General features: G+C 38.3%; 1 protein-coding gene and 1 non-coding gene across 5 annotated transcripts in view; both read right to left on the reverse strand.

Annotated features, from left to right (window-relative positions):
* The window catches only part of TLK2 (tousled like kinase 2), a 105,243-nt gene that overhangs the window by 12,551 nt on the left and 68,599 nt on the right, over nucleotides 1-24,093 (reverse strand). For all 4 annotated transcript variants that reach the window (XM_036837137.1, XM_036837139.1, XM_036837138.1 and 1 more), the window contains 6 exons: nucleotides 17,133-17,285; nucleotides 13,799-13,865; nucleotides 12,349-12,446; nucleotides 10,694-10,775; nucleotides 6,783-6,874; nucleotides 1,409-1,498 (listed from right to left, as the gene is read on the reverse strand). In XM_036837137.1, the coding sequence (XP_036693032.1) occupies nucleotides 1,409-1,498; nucleotides 6,783-6,874; nucleotides 10,694-10,775; nucleotides 12,349-12,446; nucleotides 13,799-13,865; nucleotides 17,133-17,285 (582 nt within the window). The remainder of the gene's footprint in view (nucleotides 1-1,408; nucleotides 1,499-6,782; nucleotides 6,875-10,693; nucleotides 10,776-12,348; nucleotides 12,447-13,798; nucleotides 13,866-17,132; nucleotides 17,286-24,093) is intronic.
* TRNAE-UUC lies at nucleotides 23,581-23,652 on the reverse strand. Its single transcript has one exon. It is a non-coding gene; the product is annotated as a tRNA-Glu (tRNA).

Below are 24,093 nucleotides of genomic sequence, written 5' to 3' on the forward strand. Positions count from 1 at the left end.
CCATGCTACACACATGACTGTGCTGGGTGCACCCGACTGGAAAGGGGAAATCCCTGAGTGGATGTTTCCAAAGGGAATTATGGTCTCCCTTTGGGGCCACTTCTAAATGTGGGCCGGCTCTCTGTGCAGCAACCTCTGAGACAGTTGCTGTCTGGAACAGGCTGAACAGCCTGAGAGGCGGAGGGAAACACTTGTGGGCCAGACCTAGGTATGTTCTCCTGATTTATTTCAGACTCCAACAGAGAAAATGTTTCCAAATGCTGAAATATTTCTAAACTCCTGGATAAACCGAGAGGTCTAGAGCTTACCTATACCAAGTAATGAAATACAATGCCTACGATTATTAAAGATCTCAGACAAGTCATTTAACTTCCCTGGTCCTCAAATCTCCACCTACAAAATGAGATTGCTGGACTGAAATCCCTATAAGCCTCTGAACCAACTTATATTTTAGGATGCAGCATTGGGCTACGCCACATTCACTCTCATTCTGTGATAAAGTCACATTGCTGGCACTTCTTTAAAAGGCCCATCAGTGCTCATCAGAGTCTCCAGGATGGGGCAGAGACTCTCTTGACTGGTGCTTCTCGGTGGTATGCTGGCACCAATTTGTGCCAGTTTCTGAGAGCTGATAAATTTTCAGGACTTTTGTGAGCTGGCTTTTAAGCCACTGGTAGGATGAATGGATAAACAAAAAGTAGTGTATCCATACAATGGAATATATTCAGTCATAAAAAGGAATGAAGTACTGATACATGACACAAGAAGAACCTTGAAAAAACACCATGCTAAGTGAAAGAAGCCAGTCACAAAAGTTCACATACTATATGATCCATTCATATGAAAGTCCAGAATAGCAAATCTATAGGCACAAAAAGTAGATTAGCGGTTGCTTACAGCAGGGAGTGGGGGTGGAAGAATAGGGGGACCATAGCGTAAGGTTCAGGGTTTCTTTTTGAGGTGGTGAAAATGTTCTAAAATTGACTATGGTGATGGCTGCAACGTACGTATCTGTGAATATACTAAAAACCACTGAACTGTATACTTTTAAATGGGTGAACTGCATGTATGTAAACATATGTCGATAAAGCTGTTCTTTTTTTTTTTAAATTGGACATGTTCAGAGTATTTATACCACAGAAGTTGGCAAACAGCACAAATCAGCCCTATGCCTCTCCCCACCAAGCTGGTTGTTAAACATTTACCAGCACACAACAGCACACACCTTGTGGCCAAGAGACGTCTTGCTGGCCCAAATCTGAATTCAAATATGATCATTTGCCCATAACTATATTTGGTCCCCTCAGAGAGCATTTCCTGGACCCAGATTTAAACTCTATTCCATGAGTAGTCAACACACTGCAAGAAAATAATATTATCTGCTAAGCTAAAATGGCATAGCACTTACGAGTCAGTGTCCAGTGAAAAGTAATCATACAGTTTAACTATTCTGGGATGATCCAGTTCTTTGTGAATCCGGTACTCCCTACATGCATGCCTGTAAACAAAACGGAAAATTAACATTTTGTATTTTGGCCTGTCTCTTAGAACTCTTCCAGGATACTCCTAATTTATTCTTTCACTTCTCCATTGTTCCCGAACATTCATTCCATTCAGGTCGATCTAGTCCCCTGATCTTTCTTCATCCTATTTTCTCTACCAGTATCTACCAAGCTGTTGAGAAAATAGTAGGTGCTAACCTTTTATCCCTTTCAAGTTCATTCTACGGTAATCTCATCTCTTTTATATTTATACCCAAATATCAGAACTTTAAAAATTATAAAGACAGCATTTTTTTCTTTCCTCTAAAGCTGATATTTTCTATCTATAAATGTTATATATCCTGGGGTTACATCAAGGGGATCAATTTTAGCATGTAAATTCACTGGGTAAAAGGATTACCTGTTAGATAAGGCAATTAGCAATGCTTTGTGTATTTGTTTTTAAATCCTACTCCTTACAAAAAAAAATTTTAAAGACTATCAGCTTTACTTTAAGAAAATGCTAATTTGATGAAAACTTTGAAATTATGGAAACCCTAGTTTTCTTATAACAAGAATATATATATATATATATATATATATATGTATGTATGTATGTATTAACATCTTTCTTCTTTAGTACTTTTCCAACTTAAAATTATTTAGTAAGACTAGGAACAAAAATGTACGATATAATCTGGCAAATTCATATACTGAATTTTAAAAGAATAACATTTAGTTCTTACTTACAAAGAGAGTAATAGGATATTATTATATTTTAAGTAATCTAGCACCATTTAGTTTGGGGCATTTTGTTATAAGACAAGAGTCAGAAAAGGGAAACTTTCCATAGTATGATAAAAAAAAAAAGTGTGTTATTTTCTGAAATGTACTCTAGCATGTCAAAAATACACAGAAAGTACTCAACCAAAGAAAAGCTGAGGAACAACTAGGGGAAGAGGGAGGGGAAGGATAGGAATCTAAAAGTAATTAAATATTCTTCCCCAATGGAAATTTGTTTGATTAGGCTTATTTTTCAAGTGGCCATTTTTGGCAGTTTTTGCTTCTTCTGATGCTTAATTTCATCAGCATCTTTATGTCTTTCTGAAAAGAAAAAACTTTCCAGCACTGAGGCAGAGCAGTGTTAGAACGCAGGAGGCACTGGGATCAAGAAGCCTGGCTTTGAGTCTGAGCTCCATGATGCCCCCTCTCTGGCCTTGTGGGCCTGCACCACCATGGCAGCGGACTAGAAGTTTTAAAGGGAGCTCCCTAGATTTGGACGCCTCCAAAGAGAAGCTAAGCAAATGTAGCTTTGACCCAACCCCCCATCCCACCAAAGCAGCTCCACACTGTCCTTTTTCATATATCAAGATTCCACGGGTGGTGCAGTGATTAAGAATCTGCCTGCCAATGCAGGGGACACAGGTTCAAGCCCTGGTCCAGGAGGATCCCACATGCCGTGGAACAACTAAGCCCATGCACCCACAACTACTGAGCCTGCGCTCTAGAGCCTGCGTGCTGCAACTACCGAAGCCTGGGTGCCTAGAGCCCATGCTCTCTAACAAGAGAAGCCACCGCAGTGAGAAGCCCGTGCACCACAACGAAGAGCAGCCCCTGCTTGCTGCAACTAGTGAAAGCCCACGCACAGCAACGAAGACCCAACGCAGCCTAAATAAATAAATAAATAAATATAAATATATATATATATTCCACGGGACAGTCCAGTGCTTGTATATCCATGCTTCCAATGCAGGGGGCACAGGTGTGATCCCTGGTTGGGAAACTAAGATCTCACATGCCACACAGTGCAGCCAAAAAAAAAAAAAAAAAAAAAGATTCCATGTAATATTTCATTTGGTAAAATAAGGGTGATGCTGTTTCTAAAAAAAAAACAAAGTTAGAAACCTATGGTCTAAACAGATTACCGTTAAGTCATTTCTTACTCTCACACACTATAAATCTATAGTCCTCTGCCCTTTTAACTTCTTGATTTTGTGCATTTCAGAGTAGAGGCCAATTTCTCCATTGGCAAAAATTATGAATCAAAGAAAATGGCAAAGTCCTCGCCAACTAAGAAAACTTTCTGTGTGTCACTGAAAGCACTCCCTCAACGTCACGTCAGGCTCTAAGGCCATTCCTTACGGTTCAGCAGGCAAGGCAGAGGCTCTGCCATGTCCTTTATATGTTCAACTTTCAACTAAGCATCCAAGGGATTAATGTACTATAAATACAGAAACTTAAATAGGGGGCTGGAAGAAACTTATCCACTAAAGTGTTAGTCTTTTACTCTAAGTGGATCTATATTTAGACTTTCAATAATTTTATCCTAGAAAATTAGAAAAGAGTATCATACAAGAGTATACTAACTACTTTGGACTTCCCTGGTGGTGCAGTGGTTGAGAATCTGCCTGCCAACGCAGGGGACACGGGTTCGAGCCCTGGTCCGGGAAGATCCCACATGCCACGGAGCAACTAAGCCCGCGAGCCACAACTACTGAGCCCACGTGCCACAACTACTGAAGCCCGCGTGCCTAGAGCCCACACTCCCCCACAAAAGGAGCCACTGTAATGAGAAGCCTGCACACTGCAACAAGGAGTAGCCCCTGCTCGCCGCAAGTAGAGAGAGCCCGCGCGTAGCAACGCAGCCAAAAAAAAAAAGAGTATACTAACTACTTCAAATACAATTATTTCTGTGGATAGCTTTATATGAAGTTTTTCCTACCATAAAGTTCTTAATATGTTATTTTGGGGAGTTAAAGAAATCGAGTAATACCTATTAATGCTTTAATAATGCAAAAGTAAAACAATCAGTTTACTTTCTGTTTGTGGGGAGAGGAGAGGAAAGGGGGTAGAGAACAGAACTCAGAAATAAACAATACAACAACCTTTTATTTTCTTTGAATTTTTCCTTCTTTTTTACCCAAATAAATGTTCTGATTCCAGATGGGGCTCGGAAGTCATCCCCACAAAGGGAAAAGCAATCAAAAGACCTTACTATGCAGGGTAACAGTAGCACTTTCATATTTTATAATGTTACCACAACACTGAAGTGTACTACTTTTCAGTTTAACACTGAATTTTTGAAGCACTCTCTAAAATCTGTTTGGTGCCTGATATAAGCCTCCTTAATTTAAGTTCAAGGGAGTTAATAACATTTTGCTAATTCACTATTTTTTGTAGCCTGAAAGTCATCAGTATGATTTCATATCAATTAGCAAGCAAAATCTTTCAAAGAAAGGTGGAAGTGCTTTAAGAATTTCCCCTCAAGGATGAATAGAGGTCACAAAAACTTTGCACACCCCCTCCCCAGTGTGTCTGTCAACTGGGAAACGGCTCCTGCCCAGACGGCTCCACAGAAGGTGCTCAGGAGTCATGATTCCCACCTTGGTGAGGAAACAAAGAATAGGAGGGTACCACTGCGAACCACGGCTGAACCGGTACAGAACTCAGAAAAACGAGACTGCCCCCTTCCCTTGCTCTGTGACTCCATCTGGTAGACAAATGTGAAAAGAGAACCAATCTACATCCGTCAGGACTCAAAACAGCTTGCCAAATGTGTCAAGGAGGTACATGGTCCTGACTTCAATCCCTCACTGCTTCAAAAGGCTACAGTGAGCACAACTCCACATGCAGCCACTACAGTGTTCGACACCAGCGTTCTCTTTAAGGTCAGCCTGAAAGCTGGATACTGAGACTAGGTAAAATCTGTATAAGTCTCTGCACAGGAACTATTTCCTCAAGGTTGACCAAGGTTGTCCCCTTGTAGAGTCAGCTGGTTTGGAGTGGGCCGTGCACACAAGCTGCAGAACAGCCTCTGAGGATAGCTGCAGGGTATTTTGAAAGAGATGCAGGAACTGTTCCTATACCCTTAGGTACTCTGAGTCTCAATATAATGAGGACATTTCTCACCGTTTTTCTAACTGGTCAGAATAACATGTGGTTTCCTTCTCTCAAGTGCTCCCTGGCATTCGCTGCCGCGTGCTATTCGTCCCTGCATGTCAAATGCCTGGAATGTACTTATGATAATGTAACTGCTCCTCAGAAGCATCTGGACTGCAGCTGCCTCTCACATAAGGGACGCGTGAGGGGTGCCATGCACAGAGCACACATCATCCTTTTTCCTACCTCTGCTAAGCCCTATTTCTCTTAATGCCACAGGAACCTTCTCTCCCCCAGTGCTGAGCACCACTGCCAATCTACATGGAACAGCAAGAGTTCCCGGGTCCCTGATGAACAGTAGGTATAGAGCAGGAGTTGCCTTGCTCCATGCCTGAAGAATGGGTTGATGATGTAGAAATGTTTTATTTTTCCATTGAGACTTAGAAGCTAACTAAAAGTTGGCTAAAGTCCACTGCTTTTTTCCCTCCAAAGTACTATTTATAGGAAAAAAAACAAACTGTTTTTATAGAAAGGAGGTAGACTGCCTTATATTAAAAGGGGCTGTTTCCTCCTTTCAGGGGTAGGACATGTCTAATGTAGTACTTGTACCTACAACAAGGAAACAATATTAAACCCAGTGGGGATCCTAACAGCAAATTAAGTCTGCATGGCCTCCAAAGCAAGTGAGCTATGAACTCCAATGTTCCGAAGCTCAGGGGAGAGACAGGCAAGGCCTGACATCAGTGGAACAAAGACATTCACACCCGCTCATGTAATAACTATTCATTCTAAAGAGTCACCCTCTCACCCTGTACCCCAAGCACAGATGAGGGCCACCATGAGTGGCATTCTGAAGAGGGGAAAGCACAGCAAGCTGGACGCTGAAGACCAAGAACTTTGAGACGGGCAAACTATGACGGGGAAGGTGAGCTCAGCACTGAGGGACTGAACAAGTCAAACAAGTACCACCAAGGCACACCAGGTGCCCCGCATTGTCTCCTTTACGACGAGGTGACTGAAGCAGCAGACAAACCCCACCCGAAGCTCCCCAGGGTCCCTAGACCACTGAAGAACACTCTCACATCTGGTTTCTACAGACAAGCAACAATAATTTCTGAGGCTTTACTTGTTTATTATAGCTAATTTTAGATGCGCAATGGAAGGGGATGGTTAAACCCACTGGCTTTGGATTAAGGGAAGTCTAGATTTAAATACCAGCTCAGCCATTTCTTAACTGTTACTCAAATTCTTTAAGTATCAGTTTCCTTAGCAGTAAGATGGAAAATTTATTCACTCTCCTAGGACAGTTAGGAGGATTAAATGAAACAACAACAGCAATGCATGTAAAGCTCTTAACACAGTGCTCAAACTACAGCTATTATTACTAAATTTTGAAAAATGAGACACTCTAATATCACTTACTTGTGGTAATTCTCCTTTTTCTCATCTCTCCAGTTTTTATTTAACTGGTGAATTTTCACAGCTACATATCTTTGTTCTGTTAGATCAAATGCCTATAAAGAAAAGGAATAAATTATATTCTGGATAATGCTAATAAGAATTACAGGCAACTGACTTGAAGCTTCTGTTTAACAGACCAACATACTCAAAGTCCAAAATGCATTATTAAATAACAACAGCAGTGGACAACACAACACACACTTGTTTCAGAGTTGCAATCATCTTTCTTGAAACCTGTGATCAGATAATTTAGAAGTCTCCAGACGCGCTGGCACCAAGGGGTTTAGAAAATAAAACCAAGCGTACACCACAAACAGAAAGACAGCCCATGCCTTAACAGTCACTTCTAAACAATTCTCTTTCTGGACATCATCTACCCTATTTGGGACCTTTCTTCCCTACGCTGGCTCTCTTCCCTCAGCTGACAATGGGACCTGACATTCTTCAACAGTAAGTCCTGCCACTTTTTTTTTTTTTTTTTTTTAAGATTTTTTAATAGGCTTTATTTTTAGAGCAGTTTTAGGTTCAGAGGTCCTGCCACTTTTGAAATGCTAGGGACATAGACTATCTGCCTCCTTGAGAAAGAATCCCCCAGGATACACCTCTTTGCTAAATTTGCTTAATCCCACCCCTACATACTGAATAAATAAAAAGCAATTTTGGATCGCAACAATGTCTGAAGTTAGTCACACCAAATTGCTTCTCCAGCACTGTCCAAAGAAAGGGACATGCTTTCCCCAAAGACCACCACTGCTGGCAAGTTCCACATCAGCTAGGTAGTGCTATATTATGGGGTGAAAAAAGGTAACAGATTTTTGAAGATGCCTGGTGTAAATCACAATTTGAAAAAGTAAGTAGCATTTTACAGTAGATTTCTCCAATACAAAAGAATTTACCGAGGAACTCTTTTAGAATGAATAGTTCTTCCTAGGTTTTAAAGTTCAGATTAAAAACTTACTACTCCAGTTTTAACACTATTACCACCTATCTGCCAGTTTCCACAAATGTTTGAACAGATGAAGGCAACAGGCACAGGATATACAGTCCATGAATAGTGGTGATTACCGTTCTACAGATCTTTTAAGATGTAAGCTACCTCTAAGAAAGCACAGGATACAAGAGAGGCCTGATTATAAAAGAAACTTCTAATTTATACCAAATTTAAACCAGTATTTTTTTTTCCCAAGTAGCCCATTTTAATTTTATTATTTTTTTGGCAATCAGTAAAAATTTACTAATTATATTACATAAACCAGTATTTTTTAAATATAAAAACCATTCAATTCAAACAGAATATCTTATTTCACACAAATGGAAACTTTTGAACTCTATTTTTCTTACAGAGTCTGAATGAAGTCCACCTGTATGCATGTATCCATCATGGCTATAAGAGAGAATCATTTCAAGCTATTAAAAGCCAGATTAAATACCACCTAATCTGTAAGAGCACAAATGAACTACAAGTGTCATTTTCTCCAATTACCAAACCCTATTTCTGAATCCAAGACACTGTGATCCACCACTAATCTAAGAAGGGCTTTTGCAGAGTGGAGAACAGCAAAAGAATAACTACATTAATGAACACATCGTTGTAAGAAGGATTTAGATTTCAGAAGTGTTAAAATGTTTGAAGAATACATTAGGAAAAAATATGAAGAAATCACTAACAAGTAACTGGGAAGCCCCAAGAACCAATTTTTTGATGATTTTAAAAAAGGAATAGTCCCACTTCTGGGAATATAGCCAAAAGAACTGAAAGCAGGGTCTCAAAGAGATATTTGCACATGCATGTTCAAAGCAGCACTATTCACAACAGACCAGAGGAGGAAGCAACCCAAATGTCCACTGACAGATGAATGGATAAAGAAAATGAAGTATATACATACACTTGAGGGTTATTCAGCCTTAAAAAGAAGAAAATCTTGTCACATGCTTCAACATGGATGAACTTTGAGAACATTATGCTAAGTGAAATAAACCAGTCACAAAAAGACAGACACTGTGTGATTCCACTCATATGAGTTAACTAAAAGTAATCAAATTAATAAAAACAGAAAGCAGAATTGTGGTTACCGGCGGCTGGGGAGAGAAGGAAAAGGAGAGCTGTTGATTAGTGGGTAGAACTTCAGTTCTGCAAGATGAAAAAGTTCTGGAGATCTGTTTCACAACAACATGAATATACCTAACGCTACTGAACTGTACACTTAAAAAAAGTTAAATTGGTAAATTTTATGCTATGTGTTTTTTATCACAATCAAAAAAGTTACCAAAAATAAAAAATAAACTAAGTATATGACTCAAGAATGAAAACAAAGAAAGCAGAAAGAAAGAAGGAAGGTTTGAAAACAGAAGTTAATGAAATAGACAACAAATCAAATAGTAGATCCAATCAACAAAAATAAAAAGTTAATCTCCAGAGGAAAAAAGAAACATTGACTAATCTCTGGCCTATCAGTCAAGAGATACAAAAATAAACATTTCACTAGAGAAGAGAAATAACTAAGGTATGCATGATATTTTTAAATCAAGATGAAATAGGATGATTTTTCAGAAAAAATGAATTACCAAAACCAACTTAAGGAGGGGGAAAAAATCTGAATAGCTCGATATTTGTAGAAGGAATTGAAAAGGTTGTCAAATAGTTTTCCTCTAAAATGACACCTACCCAGGTGATTTTATGACTTAGCTCTAACAAACTTTCAAGTAGCCAACATGTAATGCAAAGCATTCCAGAACATGGGAAAAGAGAAATTTCACAACTCATTCTAGGATAACTATGACATCAAAGCTAGACAATGCTGATTGCACATAAAAGACAACTATAAGCCAGTCCCACTTATGATCACAGATTAAAAATATGAGCAAAATATCAGAAAATCAAACCCAGCAGTACACTAGAAATATTATTATAGTTCTGGAAATGGAAAGTGATGATGTTTCACAACATTGTGAATGTACTTAATGCCACTGAATCGTACACTTAAAAATGGTTAAAATGGCAAATTTTGTGTATACATCATCACAAGAAAAAATTAACATTAAAAAAAAGAGAAAACAGTAGAACTAGTTTTTATCTGAAATAAAAACTAATTATTTTACTCAAAAGATTTCCTATATAAAAATTCATATGGGCATAATATAAATCATTAACAGTGAAGGCTACACCTTAGAAAAGAGAGAATTACCAGGGACATGCAGTAAAGAACACTTAATAAACCAATTCAGCATTTAAAAGCCAGGTGCCAGAAACATCTAGAGAAATTTAAGGAGGCTGTGGCTGGTGAACATGTTATATATCTACAACTATATTTAAAACAGGCTGAATTCCTCATTTAGGGAAAATCAGCTGGAGGCTTAGTATTAGTAGCCTGTTCTTTGCTGGCCCAACTGAAGTACTCTAAGCCAGGACAATCCTTCAGAACACCAGTGCTACTAAACACCCTGACTTAGAAGATGAGAACATTTTAAAAGCAAAAAACAGGTTTTCAAAGAATTAACTTTTTAACACATCCATTTTGTAAAAATAAAACAAAAACTTATAAGAATAAAAGTAACACTCATCTCTAACAAATACAGATGAGGCAGAAAGATTCCATTATCCAGAAATGAGTGTTGTTTTCCCTTCCTGTTTTTTTTTTTTAAATCTGTAATTATTTACTTTTCAAACTTGAAAACAGGGTAAAATATTGAATCCTGCTTTAGTCAACAAGTTTACTGGAAGTAGTTCTCCCAAAGATACAGGTTCTTAAAAGTTTTGGAATTTCAACCAATAGATATCAACCCAGAGTTATATCACTATTCTAAATGATCTCTAAGTTTGTAATAACCAATAATTTAACCTTCAGTCCCTGTACGCAGTTCCTCATACTTACCTTGTAAACTTCACTGAAACCTCCTCTACCCAAAAGATGCAACAACAAATATCTGTCATTTAGCGTTGGATGATCTTTAAATCTGTGGAAACAGCGGATATATAACAACATCCTGAGGTCAAGGACTACACAATTTTCCATGTTTGCAAAATTTCCAGAATATCTAACATGTTATACACATGATTACAGATGCTGCCAACAGTTTGGCAATCATCACAATGTAGCTAATTCTGAGCCTAAAGTAAGTTCTATAGTTCAAAGAGACAGCATAATTACAATGAACAGCATTAGCTGTGGAGTCAGGAGACACAGGTGCCAGTCTCAGCACAGCCACAATTAGACTAGTGACCTTTGTTGACTTCCCTCCCTTTCTGCCCTGCTGTAAAGGTGGGGGGGGGGGCGGCGGGGAAGGAGATACACTAGATCAGGGATTTTCAAACTGTGCTACTCGGGTCCTCCAAACCACTCAAGAACCACTCGTTCCCACCATTCCACAACTACATACAATAAAATTCCAAGATAGTTTACACGGCCTTAAAAACAGATTTCATTATAAAGTGAGTCACAGGTTCTATGTGCATTCATTTTCTCTCTTTAAGTCTTCATGATATAACTGTTTTCCCCATATAGAATTCCACTTCTAACAATAAGACAAAGAAATGAGCGATTCTGGCAAAAGTAACTTTTAGAGTATTTCTACCTGTTCCTCATCAGCCCCACTAATATTCCTGAAATTACTTTATTTTGATTTTGAGACAGTGGCATGCCTGTGGAGAGAGGTGATATTACTGCATGGGAGTTAGCTGTGGAGTCAGATCCACATTTCAACTCTTTGTTTGGTCACACTACTCCCTGGACAAATTAACTTAATTTGTCTAAGCCAGTTTCCAGATCTATGTATTGAAGATGACCTACCTCACTAGGCTATTGTGACAATTAAGTGATAGAACACAGGGACACTTAGCACTCTGCCTGACACAGAGAGTGTGCAGTAATGGTAGCTGCTGTTGCTTGCCACTTTACAGAAAGCAAAGTCCATGCCTCACTCTGGTCAAACAAAAATACACAAGCTGCAGCCATGCCAAAACCCCCATGTTTCAGAGTCAGAAAAATGTGGGAAAAGAAAGGATTATGGTTAGAAGCCATTTCCCACTTGTAATCTACTTTTCAGTTTCAGTTCCTTAAATGACTTACAAAGATGGGCATTTATCTATAATTAATGTGCTGAACTTAAAGAGAGTCTTTCTTAAAAATCTCAACACTTAAATGGCCCATAAAGGTCATTCAGAAACCGAGTGTCATCTCAACCCAGTAATCTTTCCACAACACCACACTGTCATCCCATGCTTCCCTTTAGTAAGGCTCTGAGGGTAAATCTGAATACACAGTGTATTGTTTTAGTGACCTCTACTTGTGTAAAAATGCTATAATATATGTATAGATGCATACTTAATATATAAACCTAATATATTTATACATATTTAAACTAACGCAAATCAAAATTTTATTCATGAAACTGTATTACACCTACAACAGAGCTAAATACACAGTGGAATGGTTTACCAAATTTACATTAAGCAAAAATATCATTCTAGACCATTCATGTCAGAAAGTGCTCAGCAATCTCCAACCCAACATACTCCCAAGTTGCTTACTGTGAATTATCTTCATTATGTATCCTTTTTAGTTCCCTGATATGTAGATTTCTAACCCTTTCTAGCCTTTCCAGCTCTGCCTGGATCTCTGCTTCCTCCTAAAGTGAAAAAGAAAGAAACAGCTCGGAACACAGGAAACTTTACCGTTTCAGAATCTCATTTCAAAAACAAAAGCAGACATTTCTCTTATGAAAAGCTAAGATGTTTTGCATTGAAAAAGATATTTTTAAGAACTAGAATTTTAATCATAAAAACGAGCCCACAGCAAAACAGTAAATAAAATTCAAATCACAGAAGTACAGCAGGAAAAGTGAAAGTCTTCTGTCCACCTCCATGCCCACTCCCCAGATATAATCACTGTTGAGTTTCTTGTGTAAGTTTCCAGAAATATTTTGTGTGTATACATATAGGCATGCAATCTTTTTTAAAAAACAAAAATCACGTTCTCTATCTGGTTCTGTTCTGTAAGGAGGGATTATACTTGGTGCCTTAAGTTCCACTGATTTAACAGGATCTGAGAAAGGGGAGGAGGAGACAACAAACATACACCAATAGCAATTTATTAGACACTTATTGGTCATCTTCAGAATAAGCAGCATCCACCAAAAAAGCCACCAAAAAAGTACAGGCTGCTGAATTTAAGAGATGAGTGACCTACATCTAAGATACCTCCATGAACACTGTCAATAACAAATTCTATGTAGCTGCCTTTGTGTTTCAATATGGTTGGTGCAAGACCTTCTCTTCTTAGCCAGTTTACAAGAGATAAGAGCTGCTATGTGATTTAAAACATCAAAATAGGGGCTTCCCTGGTGGCGCAGTGGTTGAGAATCTGCCTGCCAATGCAGGGAACACGGGTTCGAGCCCTGGTCTGGGAAGATCCCACATGCCGCGGAGCAACTGGGCCCGTGAGCCACAACTACTGAGCCTGAGCGTCTGGAGCCTCTGCTCCGCAACAAGAGAGGCCGCGATAGTGAGAGGCCCGCGCGCACCGCGATGAAGAGTGGCCCCCACTCGCCGCAACTGGAGAAAGCCCTCGCACAGAAACGAAGACCCAACACAGCCAAAAATAAAAACAATAAATAAATAATAAATAAAAAAATTAAAAAAAAACATCAAAATAATTTAAATATCAATTTTAGAACCATCTGCTCTTATTTTATATTTAATTTTTACTAAAAACATAATCACTTGTGGAGCCGAATGAGGCATACAGAACTAAGTACTGGTACATCATTGATGGAAAAGGCACTCTCACCGGGTGGCTGGAGTTGACTTGCAAGTTGAAAGATATGAATTCCACCATTAGAATACAGGTGTGACAGAGCAACTACTGAAGATTTCCACAGGTATGTAAAGCTATTAATTTGCCCAAATGACCAAAGAGCTTCAACACCAAATGTAAACTAAAAATTGCATTTCTCCAGACAGATTTTCTCATTACACTTACCTTTTTAAGATGACCTAATCTGAGTTTGAAGATTTCTTCTTGTTCATGGTATTCTGCTAATGTTAACCTGGAAAATAATGATAAAAATTTCAGGAAATTGTTTGAAATCATAGTGTGCCTATTTAAAGAGAAATGCCAACGCATGCTATACCGTATGTTAAGTCTCTTAGTTAAAATGACCAAAAGATAGATTATCTTGCAGCCCTTTGACAAGAGAAAACTTCTGTGATTTATCAGATGTGATGTGAAGGAAGGACTTCAAAGCCAGAAGTCTAATTTATTTAAAAAATGAGAAAAATAAATGAGCTAAATTTTCACATTACTTATGAAATGAGTTTTGTCCCATACCATACTCAGATGAAAATCCATTAAGAGAGGTAGCCAAATTATGTCTAAAAGTTTTTATAAAGGGCATGTTAATAAGCCAACGTATTTGATTATTTTTGATAACTCTTGGACTTTGATACAAGGAGAAGAACCTAGAGGACAGAGTCCAGGATCTGGAGTCTGAGGACTAGGGTTCAAAGCACAACTCGGGCCATGTGAACTTGGGCAAGAAACTTTAACCTCCATTTCCTAAAAATGCAGCAAGTAATGATACCTATCTAAAAAAGCTGTTGTGGCTATTAAAATGAGAATATGAAAGGAATCTATAATTTGTAAAATGCTATTTAACACAGTTCTCAAAGGGCTTACTTGATGGGTAATCACTCATTTCATGTTCCACCTACCCTGATCGCATCCTCATATCTCAAGAATGAGCATGTAAGAAGTGATATCTTACTCCTCCATCTTCACCCTCTTCACATTCTAGAAGCACACACATATACTTCAAAGTTTTAGGTGTCACTGTTTAGATATATTCTAAATAGCAGGAGAAAGAAGAAACAGCTATCCTATCAACCAGGAAGGGCTACAAAATAGTGTCTCTGAGGTCTGACTAAAAGAAGATAAAAAGAGCAAAAAAAAATACACCCATTAGGGCTGTTACACCTATCATTGCACAGCTGCAGAAAAACTTACATCTATTACTCCATATCACACCAGTAAAAAAGGGAGGAATGGAAAATCAGAGCTTAGAATTCTCTCTGCCTGAAATAGGTTCAATACCAGGAAAGGACAATGTAACCCACTCCAAGACTCCAGAGGACCGTTTTCGGCTTCTGGCCAAAGGAATGAGCCAAGTCACAGATACTCTAATTATTAAAGACTAGACCAAAGGCCTTCCAGCTTGGATTTTACACAGGACTCCAGATGGCAACTGCTTACTGACACACTACTGGCCTAGACTGAATTCTAATTATTATTCTATGGCAAAAAAACAACCTATGCCTACTTTATTACTCCTAAGTCAATGGTTTTATGCACTAGCATGAAATAATTTTCAAGTAACACTGGAAGGAGAGTCCCTACACAATAAATATAGAGTCATGAAAGAAGACAATAATCAGATTAAAGTGTACAACATTTGCCTGAAGAATTCTTCAAATCTGGGCTCCTACTTGGACTTTTTGAAAGGAAATATTTTTTACTTAGAATCTAGTTTTAAAATATTTGTGAAGTGAAGATGTTTTCCAAACTTATTCACTGTGTATACCTTTATCACAACACTTAAAGTAATTATTAGTTTATTCATCTGCTCATTTCCCCTAAATAAACTGTGAGCTCCTAAGACTGGGCTGTATCCTTCAGCTCTGTACCCGCGTGTCCAGAACAGGGCTGAATATATAATAAGCATTTAACACAGACTTACTAAATGAATGTCAAGGAAAAGGCTCCCCAACACATCAGGTATGTATGGGGTGAGGACTGGTGTTAAGCCATCTTTCTCACTGGAATGAAGAAAGATACATTTCTGGGATGTCATGAACTTTTAACAATGGTGTAATATAAGTATTATTTTACTTGAGGTGGATTATGGGTTAATATGTTTTTGTGAACTAATATGAAAACATTAATGGCAAAAGACATATTAGTCAATAAATTACATAATATCATTATCTCTTATTTGTAGCTATCTTTAAATCCCACAATGACAGCTTTACAAAATTTCTTTTTCCCTTGAAAAACCAACGTAGCCACTATGGAAATACTGATTACAATACCAACGACTGTTTCTATGAAAAAACATATTTTAAATTTCAAACATTCAAATATCCAATTCAGAAAATGACTTCATGGTTACCATCAATTCTGTAGAGATTTTCTACATCATTATTTGTAGATCTTTTTTTCCTTTTTAATTGGAAAGCCTCTTGAAGACAGAGGTGATGGTTTAAATGTCTTTAGGGTATGCATAAGAAATATTTTAAACAGATAAGTAATATATAGGTTTTATTTCCCGTACCAATTCTAACTGTTTAGCAGTCCTGCCTAGTTGGCAAACTACAACCTGTGGGCCATTCATCTCACAGTCTATTTCTAGAAATAAAGTTTTACTGGAACACAGCCACATCCATTCACTTATGTACTGTCTATGGCTGCTTTCAAGCTGTAACAGTAGAGTTGAGTAGCTGCAACAGAGACCCTCTAGTGCGCAAAGCCTAGTGTTTATTATCTGGCCCATTAGAGAAAAAGCTTGCCAACTCCTGTCCTAGAGGAAGATTCTCTTAGTGGTCAAGAATTCAAAAATCAATTAGGAAAATCTGACATGGGGCTGGAGTGAAAAAGGAAGGCATTTGTACTCTGAATATTCTACTCCTCATATTCATGATAGCTATGGAATAATTGTTGACTGGCAGTGAAATAGATGGCTACACTGCAATTGAAGATACTGGTGTTTTCCTTAGGTTGCCAGAACAGGTAAAAGTACTGGGAATGTCAAGATTTGGTTTACTGGGAAAATGTCCTTTTCCTAAAATAATACCTATTTTTTCTTAGGTTACACCTAAATTTGTGAGTGTTAACTAGTGTTCTTTAGACTACTAAATAGCATTCTTCAGTTGTGCATTCTTCAGTCTGAAATAGAGTCAGGTAATCCCCATAAGATGAAGCCAACATACCATAACCTGGAACCACATGTAAGCAATTATATCATTTGAATACCTAATGACTTCACATTTGTTATAAGAGTGGCCAAAGATCATGACATCAAGTTAAATGACATTTTTTTCTCCCTCTCATTTGAAACTCCTTATATAAGATCATGACTAAGAAAATGAGTTAATTTTAGATGGCTTTTATATGAGTTGAGCAAATCCATTAATGTAACTAAAAAGAAAATTTAAGCTCTAGAAATCTCCACAATCTATCACTTTTTCCAGTGCCACTCAATAGGAGGTTTGTATCTCAGGGGAGAATATGGTATCTCAGTTCACATTAATAAAGAACATACGTTTCATTCTCAGCTCCGTTGGTTTTGCTTTTCCGCTGTTTCTGCTCATTGGTTGCTGGAGGGGCCTGTCCCATGGCAGGAGGTTTCCGCTTTGCTAACATTTTTCGTTGTCTTTCTATCTCTTCCCTCTGTGAATTTATCCTTTCCTGTTGCCTAGAGATACAAAAGATGTTGCACAGAGGAAGAAGGTCAAAATTTTTTGAACATGGCTGTGGAATAAACATAAATATATTTGTTACCTGCATATTCGATAGACTCCAGAAAAAATAAACCCCTTTAAGTAGAGATTTGACTTTAACTTCAGGTTGGAAAAGCCAAATATTTGGTGATAGAACTATTTTTCGGAATGAATCTGTACTTTTAAGACACTAATTATGGTAATTCTCAGAGTAGGAAAGTGGGCAGGAAGAAACAATATCAAATTTCTATTGTGACCTTACTTTCTAACTCAAAAGGAAAAATTTTCTGATTGCTTTTTAACAGTTAAGAAAACAACTCCTGGGCCGCGATAATGAGAGGCCCCCACTTGCCACAACTAGAGAAAGCCCTCGCACAGAAACGAAGACCCAACACAGCCATAAACAAACAAACAAACAAACCCAAAGTTTAAAAAAAAAGAAAACAACTCCTGGTAATGAACCCATTAAAGTAGAGAACTGTATTTACATAAGAAAGAAAGTACAAAAGGTTCCAAGTGCCTTTTTATTTTTTTTATTGGATTATAGTTTCCTCAAATTCTATCTAGAAAGATACCAAATTTGAAGGATGCTAAACAAAGTAAAAAAGATTTTCCTTCTAGACCTATCATTTATTCAGTCTAAGTGAGGCATTACCACAGCCAAGTCATTCCCAGTCACTAATACAGTGAAACCTAAACTAAGTTTTTTAAGAACAAGGATGTACACTTAGAGAAAGCAAAATGAAGCCTTTCAACTAGTAAAAACTCCTTAGGAAATAGTATGCAAAATGAATTAATAAAAAACATATATAAAGACTCTTAAGATATTTAACACCATTTCCGTTAGAGTATTTCCTAATAAGATGTCTAATTTTTTAATAATAACTAGTTTACAAACTAGGAGTCAATAAAAATACCAATATAAGTACTCCACTTTCTCTCACGTATCCTGCTACCTGAAAGACACTAAGGTTTATAGACTTGGCATATAAAAGTATACCAAGACTTAACAGACTAAAGTCTTTAAATCACCCATCATAGTTGACCTGACAGTCAAATGCTAGCTTCCTTCACCTTCTCTTTCTACCATGCTTTTATCCATCTCCTTTTCTCAATCCAACTTCACTTTCGCAAAATGATACAATCTAATTTTTTAAACCTATATTCTAAAATGAACTCTACTCGACCCTCTTCCCTGAACACTATAGCTGTCGGTCTTTAGACCTTTTCCAGATTCAGTATATCTTTCTTGGAAGAACGGCAACCAGAAAAACAAGACTATATACCCCAGAGCAGATGCCCATAGTACAATTTACCCTGCACATCTAAAATGGCAACACCATAAGCAAGGTTAACCTGATCAGACAGAGTACTGCAAATAAATATCCATTCACTTGATATTACGATTCTCTTGGCTTCAAGATGAGCTGGGTTATTGATTAGATGTCAATTTAACAGCAGAGCAGAAATTTTAATTCAAGTGTCGTCTGCTTCTGTAAGAAAATCTTTTAACTATTAGAGATATGCCTTTCCCTCCAAAATATATGTATATGAATAATTCATGGCTTGAAAGAATTCTGGATTAAGACACAGAATCCTTAGGTAAAATCACAATCTTCCTTCTCACGTAATGAATGTCCTTGAGGAAAACATTTATCTTCTCTGAATATGAGTTTCCCAATTAAAAAAATTGGTAAAATATCTTTAAGCTCATTTCTACCCTTTCAGAGGCCTCACTGAGTTCAAGACACTCTGAACTCTCTGAAGATAACCATACAATATATAGTTTAACTATAAACCACAGCGTACTAGTGGAGTGCCACAACATTTTGTCTCTGAAGACTAACTGCTTTGGAAGATTGAGATTTTAGCAATTACCCTTATTAAATATAAAATAAAACTAATTTCCTAATGTTTTCAGGGAAAATCCACACATTTTTAAAATTAATTAATTTATTTATTTATTTATTTTTGGCTGTGTTGGGTCTTCGTTTCTGTGCGAGGGCTTTCTCCAGTTGCGGCAAGCAGGGGCCCCTCTTCATCGTGGTGCGTGGGCCTCTCACTGTCGTGGCCTCTCTTGTTGCGGAGCACAAGCTCCAGACGCGCAGGCTCAGTAGTTGTGGCTCACGGGCCCAACTGCTCCACAGCATGTGGGATCTTCCCAGACCAGGGCTTGAACCCATGTCCCCTGCATTGGCAGGCAGACTCTCAACCACTGCACCACCAGGGAAGCCCCACACATTTTTTTTTAATTAATTAATTTATTTATTTATGGCTGCATTGGGTCTTCATTGCTGCACACAGGCTTTCTCTAGTTGCGGGGAGCAGGGGCTACCCTTTGTTGCGGTGCGCAGGCTTCTCATTGCGGTGGCTTCTCTTGTTGTGGAGCACGGGCTCTAGGCACGCAGGCTTCAGTACTTGTGGCACGCAGGCTTCAGCAGTTGAGGTGTGGGCTCTACGGCGCACGGGCTTCAGTAGTTGTGGCGCGTGGGCTCTAGAGTGCGAGCTCAGTAGTTATGGCGCATGGGCTTAGTTGCTCTGCAGCATGTGGGATCTTCCTGGACCAGGGATAGAACCTGTGTCCCCTGCATTGGCAGGTGGATTCTTAACCACTGTGCCACGAGGGAAGTCCCAGTTCCACTATCTTCTTTTTTTTTTTTAAATATTATATGAATCCCAATTGTAAGCCACATTTGTAATTTATTGATTTATTTATTTTTGGTTGTGTTGGGTCTTCGTTTCTGTGCGAGGGCTTTCTCCAGTTGCAGCAAGCGGGGGCCACTCTTCATCGCGGTGCGCGCGGGCCTCTCACTATCGCGGCCTCTCTTGTTGCGGAGCACAGGCTCCAGACGCGCAGGCTCAGCAGTTGTGGCTCACAGGCCTAGCTGCTCCACGGCATTTGGGATCCTCCCAGACCAGGGCTCGAACCCGTGTCCCCTGCACTAGCAGGCAGATTCCCAACCACCGCGCCACCAGGGAAGCACCTCCACTATCTTTTACAAAAGTATTGATGACCTGATAAATTTATCTCATTCAAATCTAAATAACTCTATTTAAAAGCCATTATTTGTAAACGATAAGAAGACCATCAGCTTTAGGTACCATTATCAGCTGAACTGTGTCACCCAAAAAGATATGTTAAAGTCCTAACCTCAGATTATGACCTTTGGAAACAGGGTCATTGAAGATTTAATTAGTTAAAATAAGGTTATACTGGAGTAGGGTGGGCCCTTAATCCAATATGACTGGTATCCTCATAAGAAAAGGAGAGAAGACACAGAGACACATAGGGGAACAACATGTGAAGATGGAGGCAACTGAAGCTATGCTGCCACAAGCCACGGAACACCAAAGAAGGAGCCTCCCTAGCGGCCTCAGAGGGAGCATGGTCCTGCCAACATCTTGATTTCAAGGTTTCTGGCCTCCTCAACTGTGAGAAAATAAATTTATGTTGTTTTAGACCACCCAGTTTATGATATTTAGTGACAGTAGCCCTAGGAAACGATTAAAGGCAACTTCAATAGCAAAACTGTATCATAACTAGTAGGAGAGGTATTAAAAAACAAATGCACATATTTTCAGACATTATTTTAACCAAAATAATTTTACTGGTGATCTACAGATAGCGTCTAAATATCCAAGATAAGAATTTTTAAAGATTCCCAGGATTTCATATGTTCTGTGTGTACTAGAGACTGTAAAATGGTATATACTACCCAATGAAAATCTGGCATTTATAAAATCAACAAAAAGAGTTGTCTCTCCAAATATCATATGATATCACTTATATGTGGAATCTAAAAAAAATGATACAAATGAACTTACTTACAAAACAGAAATAGACTCACAGACACAGGATGCAAACTTAGGTTACCAGAGGGGAAGGACAGGGGGATAAATTTGGAATTTGAGATGAACAGATACACATTACTATACATAAAATAGATAAACAACAAGGACCTACAGTATAGCGGAGGGAGCTATATTCAATATCTTGCAATAACCTATAATGGAAAAGAATCTGAAAAAGAATACATATATATATGTATAACTGAATCACTTTGCTGCACACCTAAAATATTGTAAATCAACTATACTTCAATTAAAAAATTAAAATTAAAACAAACGAATTGTCTCTCTATGGATCCTGTGACCAAGAATCAGATGGTTCAGGAGAAATCACTTTAAAATGGGATTCTATGATTCCTTACACACCAGAATAAATATGTGGACTAGCGTAACAATGCTATAAAGTTTCATTTACTCCCTCTGATAATCCACATCTTAAACAACCACGATTTTGTATACAGGTCAAATTCCATTACTTTAATGTGCTTTACTTTAATATAAAGAAAATCTTAATAAAAAGTTTTTATTGCCTTGCCATTGATTATTTGAGACTTTAAGACTTGTTTAAATAAAAAATTGTGTCCTGAATAACAATAGTATTTAATATAACTACTTTCTCAGAACTATAAAATAAGCTACTTTTTCAATAGATTCAAACATATTTTTAGGAAAAATTACTAGCGTAGTCAAAAAACATTACAAATCTGTTATGATCTTCCTATTAGACAGTAAATCTTCTGTTTCAGGATCTTAATAAAGATCATTCAAAACAGAGCCAAGGAACAAAGTGAGAACAAAAGAACTGTGTTGAGGCTCCTACTGAGACTATATTTGATTATCTGATTAAATTTTTAATGTCTTGAGGTTTGCCTCTTCCTATAAAACCTAGTACTCCTGCCTTGTGTTCAGGTACCTTGCCCACCAAATTATGTGTCATGGAGTTTCTTATACACAGAAAATTATCATTTGTGAGGATATCAGCTACAGCCTTTTACAACTAAAGAACTTCAATTCTGCATTAAAATTAAGAAAGGGAATTAATTTATTAAAGCACAACTTTAAAAAATAAAATACTTATAATTAGTAAGTATCAGCCAGGGGACTTCCCTGGTGGCCCAGTGGTTAGGACATGGCCCTTTCACTGCTGGGGTCCGGGTTCAATCCCCGGTCCGAGAACTAAGACCCTGCAAGCCGTGTGGCGTGCCAAAATAAAAACAAACAAAAAAAGTTATCAGCCAGAAATAGCTTCCCAAGAGAACAGATGGATAGTCTGCAATTTATGTGACTTAAAACCATGAAAAAATGCTATCTACTTAGGAGAAGCAAACCTGGTTAGGAATCTCATTTAGATAGTCCCAGTTTCTCTGGTCCGATGGCTCTACAGCAAAGTCATTGTTTTGTCCTATAACTACATTTCCAGAACCTTCTGGGCATCAGGCTGCTTATAGAGTAAAAAGATAAAACACCTGCTACTATCAGCAAAAATTGTAATCACTTCTTAAAAGTAATTACATTTTAAATCTCTATACAAATCCACTAACCTTTTGAGTTTAAGTCTTTAGACATTTTAAAAACTGCCATCTGGGCTTCCCTGGTGGCACAGTGGTTGAGAATCTGCCTGCCAATGCAGGGGACATGGGTTCGAGCCCTGGTCTGGGAAGATCCCACATGCCGCAGAGCAACTAGGCCCGTGAACCACAATTACTGAGCCTGCGCGTCTGGAGCCTGTGCTCCGCAACAAGAGAGGCCGCGATAGTGAGAGGCCCGCGCACCGCGATGAAGAGTGACCCCCGCTCGCTGCAACTAGAGAAAGCCCTCGCACAGAAACGAAGACCCAACACAGCCATAAATAAATAAATAATTAAAAAAAAAAACAAAACTGCCATCTGAGGAGTAACCATTGTCATGGGCTGGTAGGAGTCATTATCACATCTGGAATTCAGTGTGAACATTAGGTAGCTCTGGTCAATAATGGGGGATATAAGTTTTATCTTCTGTCCCATTCTAACGAAATTGGATGGTGTGCCCCTTCCAGGGCAATTTGCACATCACAGTCGGGGTGTTAAGGAATAGATATCATGCCTCCCTGCAGCAGCCACTTACACTGCCCTAGTGCAACTCTGCTATCATCTATGCATAGAGCTCAGAGTGGATGCCACTCTGAGCCTCTGGCATCTAGCCTAATTCAAAAGCCTGTTTTCTTCCACAGTATTATATCTGACTGACAGCCTCTTATCACACCCAAATATACATACATGAGGTGCACTTGTGAGGCAAAAACACACCTAAACCAAGTTGGAGATTAATGAATCACATATAAAGCACTGACTACTAATATGTAATCCAGAGGTTGGTATTAACAAAGCTTTTTTTTTTTTTTTTTTTTAATTTGGCCGTGCAGTGTGGCGTGTGGGATCTTAGTTCCCTGACCAGGGATCAAACCTGGGCCCTGGCAGTGAAAGTGCCAAGTCCTAACCACTGGACCACCAGGGAATTCGCATTAACAAAATATTATTAATAATATCAGTATCTGTACTTTTCTTTCAGACATAAATTTATTTATTTATGTTTCATTACTATTCAAAAGTAGTTCTACCCTCTCCAATCGATGCTCAATAAGTTATTTCAGCAAGAAAAAAAAGGTAGGAAAGGCAGTCTATGGAACCCTTCAACTTGCGGTGATCTACAGATCAGAGGTTTGAGAGCCCATGATTAAAAATACAATGTGCCACCCCTGCCCCCCGCAACCCAGTCTCAAATGGAAATGATCAAATCAAAATAAATAAATAAGATACAATAAAAGGTACTACAACTTGAAGGGTTTTTTTAAGTCCTGAGCTAATATTACACAGTTGGAATTCTAGGATTTTAAACGTTAACGCCCTCCTTGGAATAAATACTTGAGTGTTTCAAACCAAAGTTATAATAAAGTGA

The sequence above is a fragment of the Balaenoptera musculus genome, chromosome 20 (assembly GCF_009873245.2).
Source record: "Balaenoptera musculus isolate JJ_BM4_2016_0621 chromosome 20, mBalMus1.pri.v3, whole genome shotgun sequence".
Lineage (NCBI taxonomy): Eukaryota > Metazoa > Chordata > Mammalia > Artiodactyla > Balaenopteridae > Balaenoptera > Balaenoptera musculus.